This window comes from Polypterus senegalus, chromosome 8, assembly GCF_016835505.1.
Source record: "Polypterus senegalus isolate Bchr_013 chromosome 8, ASM1683550v1, whole genome shotgun sequence".
Classification (NCBI taxonomy): Eukaryota; Metazoa; Chordata; class Cladistia; order Polypteriformes; family Polypteridae; genus Polypterus; species Polypterus senegalus.
The window spans coordinates 58,410,149-58,424,347 of NC_053161.1; the positions used below are offsets into that span (position 1 = coordinate 58,410,149).

Below are 14,199 nucleotides of genomic sequence, written 5' to 3' on the forward strand. Positions count from 1 at the left end.
TCATTGAGTATGTCACTTTTTCTCACCTTAGATGGGACTAATTCCAAGAATAGAATCACTTCAGAACTTTTGCTCCAAAAGTGAACTTGGTGCATACCAACATTATGAGTGTATTGAGATTGCATCTGAAGTGGGCATCCAGATCCTGCCAGATGTGTGCCAGAGGCTTATTGCTAGCATGTCAGCTCGGATACACAATGGTGCAGTCGGTGAGTATGTTTGGCGATTTACCATTAAATCCTATAAAAAGCAAATATTTCCTGTCCATCTGACTTTTTTCTAACCCACTTATTCACTTCATGGTTGTGGGGAGCCACTGATTATCCCAACCATACTGAGCACAAGGCAGGAACAAACCCTAGAAGCACCAGTCTATTAGAGGGTACGTAGCCTTTCATACATGGCCAGTTTAGAGTCATCAACTAAACTTACATGTATGTCTTTTGGGATAGGGGGTGGGGGGGGAGTAGTTGTTGAAAGAAATCCTGAGTAAAATCCATGCAGACATTGAGAGAAGCTGTCGAATCTACATAGGTGGTACCTGAATCACAGCTCACACCCAGGTTTTTGATGTAGCATCTTTAATCAGTACTACAACAAGACTTCCAAGTAAAGGTAAAGATAAAAGAAATAAGGGAGCAATTCTGGAAACTTTATTGTCTATGATATTAGTAGAACTTTGTGTTCAGTTCAGTGTCAGAATTCAGATTACATACTTATTACAGTTCCCCAATAATCTGACACTATTGTTAATTAATAAAGCGTAGCTTTGACACTAAAAGATTTTTTTATGAAGCTTCTTTCTGGGAGGAGAAGTTCCAATCCCTGTATCAGAGTTTAAAAGCTGAAATAAATGCTACAACAAAACTTGTTAATCGTTGAATGTCTTTTCTGGTCCATGTAAGTTTATACAGTGTATAACACAAATCCATCCATTATCCAACCCGCTATATCCTAACTACAGGGTCACAGAGGTCTGCTGGAACCAATCCTAGCCAACACAGGGCGCAAGGCAGGAAACAAACCCCGAGAAGGGTGCCAGCCCACCACAGGGCACACACACACACACACTAGGGACAATTTAAAATCTCCAGTGCACCTAACCTGCATGTCTTTCGACTGTGGGAGGAAACCCACACAGACACGGGGAGAACATGCAAACTCCACACAGGGAGGATGCGGGAAGCGAACCCAGGTCTCCTAACTGCGAGGCAGCAGCGCTACCCACTGCGCCACCGTGGCGCCCATAACACAAATCATCTTACTAAAACTGCTTCCTATTTGACTCATTTGGGTGACAATCTGCACCATTCATTTTTAGTTCTTAGCCTTGGTATTACTATACAAAGACACTTAGTTGAAAATGAGAAAGATTTCATTTAAAGATCTATAGAGCTGTCAGAGACAGAGTACATGAATACTAAACAATTTTCAATCTAAACCAATTATCACTATCTGCATAGGATTTCCACATTCTGCCTTTGTCTGTTCTGGCTTTTTTCTGTGTACTTTAGCTTTCAAATCTCAAAGACTTGTGATTGTAATTTCGCCAGATAGGTCAGACTCCATGCCGCCATGACTGAACTAGATTAGGTAGATGTGAGAATCGTATGCTGTATTATCTACTGTTATTATAATCTTTCAGGGTTATCTATGTTTAATTCTGACGTAAATTTATACTGCAACATTGTTCGTGTAACTGTTCATAATTGATTCATGTAAATATATTGTATACTGTACTTGAATGCATAAATTTACATGAAGAAATGTATATTACCTTTATCCAAAAAATATGAATGCATAATAATCCTACTATTTCATTCATTTCCAGCTTGCAAGTGTAACACTGAGGGATCTGTTAGAAAGTCCTGTAGTAAATTTGGAGGCCGGTGTGAGTGCAAGCCACATGTGATTGGCCGGTGCTGTGATACTTGTGCTCCCAAAACCTTTGGATTTGGTCCCAGTGGTTGCACATGTAAGTTTATTAATATTATTAGTTTTTTATTTATAGACCAATCAACTATTTGTCATATAAAGTTTAAAAGTGGTTTATGTCGATGTTTTATGTGAGCACTGGGCTCCTATACTAGGACTGAGATTACTTTAACCAATGCAAAGATAGTTTATTAAAGGGTGGTAATGAAAATGGCTGAAAAATAAACCTTGACAAAGAAAAAGAAAAACTAAAAGTTAAATATCAGAACAATTAGCAATTACTATTTAAACAAGCTGAATGGTCTCTTTTTGATAATTAAACTTTTTATTCCTATATTAGTAGTACTATGGTGTTGTACCATGTTAGCATTTATGGATGTAATCAGAAGTCAAGCAAAATGACACCTTTTATTTGCTAACTAAAAAGATTACAACATGCAAACTTTCGAGGTAACTCAGGCCCCTTCTTCAGGCAAGATGTAACAATTTCTGATTACCCATCAGAAAGCTTGGAAATTTTTATTTTTAACTCCTTTTATTCTACAGTAGAAGTCTATTACATATTTACTTAGGTCAACTTTTACTAAGGTATAAAAAAAATCAAAGCTTGATTGTATTAAAAATGTTAAGTATTTATAGTTTTGCAGAATATATTTCTATGAGAAACAAAAATGCACTGTTAATTTAATAATAATTGGGTTTGCTTGTCTCAACAGTGTGCAACTGTGATCCTCAAGGTTCATACGGGGAAATGTGTGACCAAGTGAATGGCCAATGTCCTTGTCGTAGACAAATCTTTGGGCGACAATGCAACCAGTGCCAGCAAGGTTACTTTGGTTTTCCCAATTGTCAACCATGCCAGTGTAATGGTAAAGCTGAATTTTGTGACCCAGTTACTGGGGACTGCCTTAATTGCAGAGACTTTACAACTGGAAAGCATTGTGAAAGGTATAAACTCTATTTTTTTAAGAACTGATTCAATCATCTTATGTTAACATGGACCATTTAACTATGACATGTACTGCATTTCAGGTGCCTGGATGGCTATTATGGAGATCCAAAAGAATCATGTACACCATGTTTATGCCCTGATACAAAAGCCAGTGGCCGTTATTTTGCTCATTCTTGTCACAAGGATTTTAATGCTCTACAGGTCATCTGTGACTGCATTGAAGGCTATGTAGGTTGGTATTTGAGAAACATGTCTTTATTAAAATCCACTTGGGATACTCAAAAAAAACCAATAGACAGTACAACAAAAACAATTTAAAAATGTATACTGACTAGACACATTTATTTAAAGCCTTTAAGGCAAGGGTAGGGAAAGTAGGGCTGTGGTGGCTGCAGAGTTTTGCTCTAACCTAGTTTCTTAATGAAAAGTCAATTATTGCTAATGAAGCACTTACTGCTCAAGTGGCATTTTGATGTTTCATTTTAGTGGTCTCACTTGTTAATGTTCCCCACCCTTAATTGCTTCACTGTTTTTAATGGCTCCTTATAGCAATAAGATGCAAATGACAAAGGAGCCAGCCATTCTCCATCTAACCTGTTTCCATGTACACCTGTATGGATTCATCACGCACTATTTGTTTTAGTAAAACACTTGAGAGAAAAATGTGAAAGACTGAAAATGATCAGTTTTAGCCTTCAGATTATTTAGATGATGGAAAGGAAAAAAATCTACTGTATGATTTAAGACTAACATGCCATAAAATTAAACAAGGTCTCAGATTGTCAATCATTGTTTTTTAATTAAGCAATTAACAAAAACTTAGAGCCACTGTGGCCCTCCAGGACTGACGTTGCCTACCCCTGCTTTAGGGTCTTGATTCAGGCTTGTAGTTCTAAAGACCCAAACAGAGGCTTTCTTTTTCCATGTTTAAACTCCTGATATCAACCCATGCCTGTGTTCTGCTTTCAGAGTGACAAGCTAACCTCTTTGGAAGAGTTTTTGTCTTTTTTGAGTCCATTAGTTTCTCCTTTCCATACCAGTGGTCTCATTTTATAGCCCTGTTCAAGAGCCTGTCTGGGAGGCACAAATCCTGGTGAGCCATCTTGCCCTTCTTATTCGGGGCTGAGCTCTCCGGACTTGTGATTGTTCTTTCCTAAAGAGAGGAAGGAACAGATGCTGAGTCAGCTAGCGTTTCCTTTCCTTGTGCTCCCAGATGTTCAACCAGGAGCATTTCAGAAAAACTATTAAGATGAACATACTCAAGATGAAATTCATCCATCCATTTTTTTTTTTTTAATTATTTATTAATTTTATTACAATCAATACATAGCAATCAAGTTTTTACAAAAAAAAAGAATTATGCTAAGAACAGATCCATTTTCTAACCCGCTGAATCTGAACACAGGGTCACGGGGGTCTGCTGGAGCCAATTCCAGCCAACACAGGGCAGGGTGCCAACCCACCGCAGGACACACACAAAGCACACACTAGGGCCAATGTAGAATCGGCAATCCACCTAACCTGCAAGTCTTTGGACTGTGGGAGGAAACCCACGCGGACACAGGGAGAACATGCAAACTCCACCAAGGGAGGACCCGGGAAACGAACCTGGGTCCCCTAACTGCGAGGCAGCAGCACTACCACTGCGCCACCGTGCCACCCAAGATGAAATTGATGTATTTATAAAGATTAACTAAGTTTTGTGTAGAATGGTGTGTGTTGCTTTAAGTATACTGTATTTTTTTTTATTTGAGGCAGCTGAATTAAAAAAAATATTTTTATTTATTACATCTACATTTTTGCACAACATAGTTTATAACAAAACAAGAGATTGGATCTTTTGGAGCCCAAAATCTTTGGAAAATCAAAATTGGAAATTTATAGTTATGGACAAACACTCATTCATCTTGGTAGCAAACATTCACTGGAAGATTCTTATAGCTGAATATTTTCATACTGTGTATCATCTTGGAGTCAGCAAGATGGCAGAGTGGTCAGTGCTGCTGCCTCAAAGAATCAGAATCAAGTTTATTCACCAGTATTTATTGTACAGGAATTTAACTTGGTAGCTTTAGAGCTGCTTATAACATAACACAGCATCACAAACAAATACCTGTACCACAAATCTTCTTCTTCTGGCTGTTCTGGTTAGGGGTTGCCACAGCGGATCATCTTCTTCCATATCTTTCTATCCTCTGCATCTTGTTCTGTTACACCCATCACCTGCATTTCCTCTATCAACATACATTTGCAGAACAGTGCACTTGTAAAGGAGATGTGAAAATGACGATGTGCAGGTTAAGATGTGAGTATACTGTACAGTATAGATTTATGCATTTGCGCACACATACATGTACATACACTGTACATACAGTGCAGATCCAGCATTCTAAGCCTGAGTCCAGTGCCCACATGTTGTCTGTGCTTGATTTTTCTCCAGTTACACTAGTTTTCTTGCACATCACAAATGTGTTTTAGGCTGACAGATTACCATATTATGTTTGTGTGTTGGTGGGACTGTAATGAACTGCTGCATTATCCAGGATTGGTTGTTGTCTTTTAGGATCTCTAACACTAAAAAAAACAGAAAACGTATTTAGTTATCCAGAGTTCCCCATTAACTGAATTGATTCCAAATCAATAGGGTTCTACTGTTTCAGCATCATGATAAGATTTTCAGATTTGATCAGCAAATATTTGTGCCAGTGACCATTATCTACACATGGGTACAAGAACATACATAAACAATATGATTCTAGGAATGGCCATCATGTTCAGTGATTCCTCAAATGCAGAATTTACTGTACACTTGAAATTAAAATTATGATCTAGTTGTAATTTTTTTTCTATGTTGCATATTGAAAATGGGGATAAGAAGAACATGAAAACATAAAATAAATATTCATGAGACTGACCAGAGGTGCTACTTTGGTACTTTGGCTTGTAAACCTATTCCATGTTCAAACTTTGATAGCGTTGTTATTTTGCTACATGGTCAATTTTCCCTAGTATTCAAAGCATTGTTTAATTTTTCTGTTGTAAAGAATATAAATATATAAAAGATTAACGGATTGAATTCATCCCGGGTCTTTTCTGCGTGGAGTTTGCATGTTCTCCCCATGTCTGCGTGGGTTTCCTCCGGGTGCTCCGGTTTCCTCCCACAGTCCAAACACATGCAGGTTAGGTACATTGGCGATTCTAAGTTGTGTGGTGTGTGTGTGTGTGTGTGTGCATGCCCTGTGGTGGGCTGGCACCCTGCCCGGGGTTTATTTCCTGCCTTGCGCCCTGTGTTGGCTGGGATTAGCTCCAGCAGACCCCTGTGGCCCTATAGTTAGGATATAGCGGGTTGGATAATGGATGGATGGATGGATTGAATTCATAACATTAAAAAAATCTAACATTTTCAAATCTGCTTAATCCAGTTAAGGTATGCTTGGTCCTGGACTAAGTGCTAGTCCATAACAGAGTATAATTTAAAAATGACTGAGTAATATTTATACACTGTGAGCCATAATGTTTAATTTCTTCTTAATATGGTTGTAAGGAGTGTAGTAATTTTTAACTCTTGAACACGGATCACGATTGCGTCTTAATATAAATAATACTTAGTACTTTGTGATTTATTCACTGTAATGAAAAACTTTAATAAAATTCAAAAATAGTAAAATTCAAAATGTTCTATAATTAGTAAGATCACATCATTAAAAAAAATTGATGCTGAAGTTATGTTGGAAGAGTACAGTATACATGTATAATTTCTTGCTTAACAGGCTCACATTGTGACAAGTGTCCTCAAGGATATTATGGCAGTCTGAAGCAACTAGGGGATCGCTGTCTGCCTTGTCCATGTAACAACAATATAGATGTGCGAGATGTCGGATCCTGTGACCGTCTTACAGGAGTGTGCTTAAAGTGTCTTTACAACACCGAAGGTCCCAACTGCCAGTTTTGCAAGAAAGGGTATTTTGGATCTGCTCTTACTCAAAACTGCACAGGTAAATGAGTGGCTCTTGCTTTATATTGAGGATTAGCACAAATGTTCATTAATGTTTTTGTTTTTAAATACCATTTTAAAGCTACCATTTTTGTTTGCAATGGTTTTCTTTCAATAATATGCCACAATGCCTCTTATTATTCAAAGCTTTAATGCAATAAGTCTTAAAGGTGTACTCTACCCAAAAATGATATACCGGTAGTTTTTTTTTTTTGTCTGGTACTTACACCATAAAATGTTCAATCACATGTTTTCATGCAGAACTGAGATAAAATATTTCTGATACAATAAAAGTCTATTGTGACCAGTATTGGACAAGAGCAAACAATATTAAAATATACATGAAACAATTGCATGTTACTCGTGTTGAATCCATGGGTCTTCAGTTCAAATGCTTGAACCTGCCTGTTTTGGTTCACAGGAGCATTTTCTGGAAGTGACAAATTTAACAGTACTTCAGTAAAAAATACTGATTGCGACATTGTAAGCATAAAACTGGATGACTTGACATGTGGATTATGTGACTCAAGTACCGTGAGGTTTCTTCATGGACTTTGATATGTTTGCTGTTGTTCAACATTGATCACCATAGATTATTATTTTATCAGAAACTTTTTTTATTTTCATTCTTCACAAAATTATGATTAAATCTTTTTTTTGGCTCTCACTAACAAACTACATGCAGTAAGTAATGTATAAGAAAATATAATTCTTGGGTTAAATATTTCTTAATATCGACATTGTGTATGTGCTGTAATGAATAAGATAAATCTAATAGAAAGTTTTGGGGTACTAACAAATATCCCTGATTAGTTTACTGATGGTAAAAAATATTGAAAAGCATTAGATTATGCCCCACAGATATACCTTCCCCTAATACTGGTCTTCAACTGACACCAAATTAGAACTTTTAAGTCCTAGAACTAGAAACACTAATTCAGGTTATTCTTCGCTGTTGTTGTCATCCTACCTGAAATTGGAAAAGGAAGACTATCTCATATAAATCCTTTCCTTGTGTACCCCTTAAACCAGACCCCATAAAAAACTCATTATACTCAAATGTTTGACAGTGTATTTAACATAACAGTTCAGAATATATTTTTCCTTTTAGCATGTGCCTGCAATCCTTTTGGATCACACAGCAAGGCATGCCCTAGCCCTGACCTCTGTGTGTGTGATGAGACAACAGGACAGTGCCCATGTTTGCCAAATGTAACTGGTAAAAACTGTGAGGAGTGTACGCCTGGATACTGGGACATGGCTAGTGGGGAAGGATGCCAACCATGTGATTGTGACCCTAGAGGCTCTCTGGGTACCCAGTGCAATCAGGTAAGCACACATCTTTTAACTTCACCTTGTTATTGATTATGATTCTTTTTTTTTTTTTTTTCTTTTCATTTATTAATTTTATTATAATCAATACATAGTAATCAAGTTTTTACAAAAAAAAGAATTATGCTAAGAACAGATCGATCCCCACCCTTGAGAGAGAGAGCAAGCCAAACGGTGTAAAATTTAAGGCTTTTAAAAATACCTAAATCAACAAATTCTCTGTGCTTTATAAAATCATTTCAAAATATTACTGATAAGATCCTGCCATGTTTTGAAACAAGTCTGTACAGATCCTCTAACTGAGTATTTGATTTTTTCCAATTTTAAATAATATAACACATCAGTTTCCCACTGACTTAAAGAGGAGAGTTTGGGTTCTTCCAGTTTATCAGAATAAGTCTGCGTGCCAACAGTGTAGTGAATGCAATCACAGTTTGTTTGTCTTTCTCCACTTTAAGACCCTCTGGAAGAACCCCAAACACAGCTGTTAATGGGTTAGGAGGGATTGTGAGTCCAAGGCTGTCTGAGAGGTAATTAAAATTTTTGTCCAGAATAATGTTAATTTGGTGCAGGCCCAGAACATGTGACCTAGTGAGGCTGGGGCTTGGTTGCAACGTTCGCAGGTTGGATCATGCCCTGAAAACATTTTGGAGAGTTTTAGTCGAGACAGATGTGCTCGATATATAATTTTGAGTTGTATAATTGTATGCTTTGTGCATATGGAGCTTGAGTGAATTCTCTGCATTGCTACTTTCCACTCCTTTTCTGATATATTAATTGATTATGATTCTAACATATTTAAGTTTTTATAACGTAAATTTCAAGGGAAGAAATACTTTTTTGAAAAATGACAAATGTGTTATCTGATTGCAATCATTTTTTTAGAAAGTATAGACAGGCAGTAGGGCAAGTTACATTTATGTGTTTATTTAGCTACTGCATTAATCCAAATAATACACAATAGTTCATGTCAGGGATTAAACCTGGAAGCTTTAGCCAGACCACCATATAGAAAAAAAAAAAAAATAGGTATGTTGGTGCATTTCAAACTACCAGATGGCAGTACAAAACATCAGATCTTTTGCATTAGTTGCTGGCCTCACTGAGAAATCACTTACAGTATTTAATTTATTACATCATACTCTAAAAGAAAAAAAAAAAAAGGTGATAAAAAGTAAGGGCTCACTGGCAGTCACAATTATAAAATAGAACACATAAGGAAGATTTAAACTGTAAAAGGGGGCGGGTATTTTAGTCCTTTAAATGAAGAAAGATGGGAAATGGTTATAAATAACTGTGCATTGTCCAAAATGTATCATTCCAGAATTTAGATGAGGTGGATTCAGATGAGGACTGCTATCTCGATGGAGGTATAGAGCTAACCACCTATATGCTCTACACATATATGTGAAGGTTGTCCAAGGTATCAGCACTGAGAGACCTTCGGGATACAATTCATTTAAATCCTGACATATCAACGCCCTTCACCCTATTAAATACTAAAAGAATGATTTTGCCTCAATGATTGCTTCCATTCTGTAGACTGGGAGGGCCCAATGCATCAATCGCGAATGAACGGTAGATCGCAAAGGTAGTGCAAGTAGATCGCGCTGCATTAAAAAAAAAAAAAAATTTTAAATGTTAGTCTATCATATATCCTCCCTATGGCATTTGCCACTTGATTGACATACAGGGCGGCCAGTCTGAGATCTCTTTTCTTCTAACACACTGGTCATCCCGCACGCACGAGCTACTGCAAAACTCTGGCTGTGATCTAGTTAGCCTTCCAATTTGTATCAACTAAAGAAGGGATTTTTAAAAATTGTTTGGGGAGGTTATGGGCTGGATGTGGAATTGGAAGAGGATTTTTTTTTCTCACAATGTCACAATCGAAGTGCGTTTGTCTGATCTGTCAATCTATCATTGCTATTCCAAAGAAGGAAAATGTGGAAAGGCACTTTTGAACTGTTCAAAACTACGAAAAAAACTACAAAACTGACTTCCTTCCAAAAAAGCGATCTGAGAAAGACAAAGGAGAGGGAACTAAAATCGCAGTTAATCGGACAGCCGTCATTTTTCACTCAGCTGAATTAAAAAGCTCCTTAACTGCATTATTCGGCTCTACTTATTTATGCGAGTCAGCCTTTTCCCACATGAAGATTATTAAATCGAAATACTGTAGTGACCATAAATGTATTGAATTGTTATTATGCCATAAAGGTTATTCAGTTATGCAAGGTACGACCAGTGGCGGTTTTTGATATGGGCGACATGGGCCGTTGTCCAAATTTTTTTTTTTTTGCACGCGGCCATGCTGCCCCGACATCATGCCAGCACATTTTTGGGATTGCATGGGCACCGATCGGTTTTCTATTGCCCATTTGCGGGGAGTAAGGGCGCCCTCCTTTTGCGAGGTGCACCTGCTGTTTGCTGTTTGCTGCTTGCCGCACCGGGTGGAGAGGAGCGGGACGGCGGGGGATTCTTCTGTGTGAAGCTGACGCCAGCTCAATGCGTGTGCTCTCTCTATTCTTTATCACAGGTTAGTAAATTCAATATAATTGGAGTGCACATTACAGGCTTTAAACAACAACAACAACATTTATTTATATAGCACATTTTCATACAGAAAATGTAGCTCAAAGTGCTTTACATAATGAAGAATAGAAAAATAAAAGACACAGTAAGAAAATAAAATAAGTCAACATTAATTAACATAGAATAAGAGTAAGGTCCTATGGCCAGGGTGGACAAAAAAAACAAAAAAAACAAAAAACTCCAGACGGCCGGAGGAAAAAAAAAAAAATCTGCAGGGATTCCAGACCATGAGACGGCCCAGTCCCCTCTGGGCATTCTACCTAGCATAAATGAAACAGTCCTCTTTGTATTTAGGGTTCTCACGGAAGGACTTGATGATGATGGTCATGTGGACTTCTGGCTTTCAGTCCATCAATATTGGTGCATCATGATGCTTTGAGTAGGTAGAGGTGGCGCAGGCCGCCACCACAAAGAAACCGGAAAAAGAAACAGAAGAGAGAGTTGGGGTCAGTACGGATTTTAGAGCCACTATGAATAGTTATTATGATGAATTGAACATACAGAGTATCAGGATTAAGTTAAAGTGAAGTTATGAGAAGGCCATGTTAAAGTAATATGTTTTCAGCAGTGTTTTAAAGTGCTCTACTTTATTAGCCTGGCGAATTCCTATTGGCAGGCTATTCCAGATTTTAGGTGCATAACAGCAGAAGGCCGCCTCACCACTTCTTTTAAGTTTAGCTTTTGGAATTATAAGGAGACACTCATTTGAAGATCTAAGGTTACGATTTGGAATATAACGTGTCAGGCATTCCGATATATAAGATGGAGCGAGATTATTTAAGGCTTTATAAACCATAAGCAGTATTTTAAAGTCAATCCTGAATGACACAGGTAACCAGTGTAGTGACATCAAAACTGGAGAAATGTGCTCGGATTTTCTTTTCCTAGTTAGGATTCTAGCAGCTGCATTCTGCACTAGTTGCAAATGATTTATGTCTTTTTTGGGTAGTCCTGAGAGAAGTGTGTTACAGTAATCTAGTCTACTGAAAACAAAAGCGTGAATTAATTTCTCAGCATCTTTCAGTGATATAAGAGGTCTAACTTTTGCTATGTTTCTTAAGTGAAAAAATACTGTCCTAGTGGTCTGATGAATATGCGATTTAAAATTCATATTACAGTCAACAATTACCCCTAAGTTTTTACTTCCATCTTAACTTTCAATCCTAATGCATCGTTTATTTCTGATAACCTCATTGAATCCAATATTGCCTAAAATTTTTTTCAGTAAAATTTCAGTTTTCTCTTTATTTAGCTTGAGGAAATTACTATTCATCCATTCAGAAATACCAGTAAGACATTGTGTTAGTGAATCGAGAGAGTCGGAGTCATCAGGTGCTATTGATTGGTACAGCTGTGTGTCATCAGCATAGCTGTGGTAACTCACATTGTAACCTGAGATAAAACAGTAAAATATCGTCAATGAGATTTTGAACATGTTGATAAAGTGATTTGAGTTAGTAAGAGTTTTTTTGTATGGATATATATGTTTGCTTGCTAACTTACTAATGCAAATGACTCGCATAGTGGAAAGTGGTAGGCGGGGAAAGTTAACCGGAAATAATAAACTGACTGCAGCTCTGAGAGAAAAGGTTGATGTAGTTGTTAGTGACCTGGCGAACTGATGACTGGAGATGGTACTGAAGTGAAAATTCTTTACACTATAATGAAATATTTTGGTGCTGTATAAATGTAAAATTTGATTTTGTCTCTGTTAGACATTACATTTCTAATAGTTTTTATTGCACTGATATTGTTCAGTGTTTATTAGAACGCTGGGGGGGGCGCCAGAGGGGGTGTTCGCCCAGGGCACCAAACAGCTAAGGAGCGCCCCTGGGTACGACAACATATATTTTATGTATAAAGTATTCTCAGTGTACAATATATATATAAAATATACTGTATATATATATAGCATTTTTAATGTAGGTAGATCATTTCAACCTGGTCATTTTAAAAGTAGCTCGCAAGCCGAAAAAGTGTGGGCACCCCTTCTGCAGACATTTAAATAACACATTCATTTGATATTTACTGCTTTAATAATATTATATTGTACCCTTTTTTACCATCTCTAGTTTACTGGCCAGTGTGTTTGCCAGCCAGGATTTGGAGGAAAAAGATGTGATCAATGTGAGGAGAACTTTTTTGGTGACCCTGGATCAAAATGTTTGCGTAAGTGAGTTTTAAACTAAAACAAAATGGCAATTATTAAACAATGTTGATTGTTTCTTTTGATGAGTGGAACTAATGAGGAATAGCATGATTAAACACCAAACTGTAATGTTTTGTTATAATTCTTACTAGAAAACATCAACATATATGGCTAAAAGGTATAACATGTCTATTGAGAATGCAGCATAGAAATGCTCCTTAGGAACATGCAGAACAAAACTGAGTTAAAATGGCATGAATTCTAATGTTGAATAAGTAATTGTGTGACATAATTACATTTTTTAGTATCATATAGATTCTTTTGTAAGATACATGGTAATGGCAGCATAGTAACAGTAGTAAGGATTTGTGTTGTCTATTAATTCAAATAAAGTTATGTATTTAAATATATTCTTGTTTGTCATGGACGTGGAGAGTGGTTATGTGCTGTATGTTGGTTGGATACACAACTAAGATTTTTACTGTACTGTGTACACGTAATGATACTACTACTATCTCTACTAATCTTCCTACTACTACTATTATGGTGACTACTAAAGCTTGTGAAATGAATAACATAAATATAGTTGCAAGTGTTTTTTTTACATGAGATAGAACATGATGAGTTTGTTATTGGTGATACTAATATGGATACAGTTGGAACTATATATAGTCTGGTCACAATACCACCACTACTTCTACTACTATCACCTATACGACTAAACAAAGACTTAATGACCATCAGATTTCCATTATTTTAATTTATGCATGTCTGTCACACATGGACCCACATATAATGGAAAAGCAACAGAGATGCAAAGTCCCATGGCTTGTTTTGGTGTCCTTAACCCAAAATGTGGACTCATCTCTCCAAGAATGAAGTTATCTCACTTATTCTGCTAATGTCAGATTCTGGCAAGTAACGTCTCTTTCTGTGAACTGTTAATATTTCTGTTATCCATCCATCCATTTTCCAACCCACTGAATCCGAACACAGGGTCACAGGGGTCTGCTGGAGCCAGTCCCAGCCAACAAAGGGCACAAGGCAGGAACCAATCCCAGGCAGGGTGCCAACCCACTACAGGACACACACAAACACACCCACACACCAAAGCCAATTTAGAATCGCCAATCCACCTAACCCACATGTCTTTGCGCTGTGGGAGGAAACCGGAGTGCCCGGAGGAAACCCACGCAGACACGGGGAGAACATGCAAACTCCACGCAGGGAGGACCCCGGAAG

At 37.4% G+C, this 14,199-nt stretch overlaps 1 protein-coding gene and 1 long non-coding RNA gene across 3 annotated transcripts in view; one reads left to right on the forward strand and one right to left on the reverse strand.

Annotated features, from left to right (window-relative positions):
* lamb4 (laminin, beta 4) overlaps positions 1-14,199 on the forward strand; it is a 129,483-nt gene that overhangs the window by 83,720 nt on the left and 31,564 nt on the right. For both annotated transcript variants that reach the window (XM_039761118.1, XM_039761117.1), the window contains exons 19-25: positions 32-209; positions 1,832-1,975; positions 2,652-2,883; positions 2,968-3,119; positions 6,658-6,882; positions 7,993-8,210; positions 12,881-12,977. In XM_039761118.1, coding sequence (XP_039617052.1) covers positions 32-209; positions 1,832-1,975; positions 2,652-2,883; positions 2,968-3,119; positions 6,658-6,882; positions 7,993-8,210; positions 12,881-12,977 — 1,246 coding nt within the window. The remainder of the gene's footprint in view (positions 1-31; positions 210-1,831; positions 1,976-2,651; positions 2,884-2,967; positions 3,120-6,657; positions 6,883-7,992; positions 8,211-12,880; positions 12,978-14,199) is intronic.
* The window catches only part of LOC120533963, a 101,842-nt gene that overhangs the window by 23,280 nt on the left and 64,363 nt on the right, over positions 1-14,199 (reverse strand). The window lies entirely within an intron of this gene.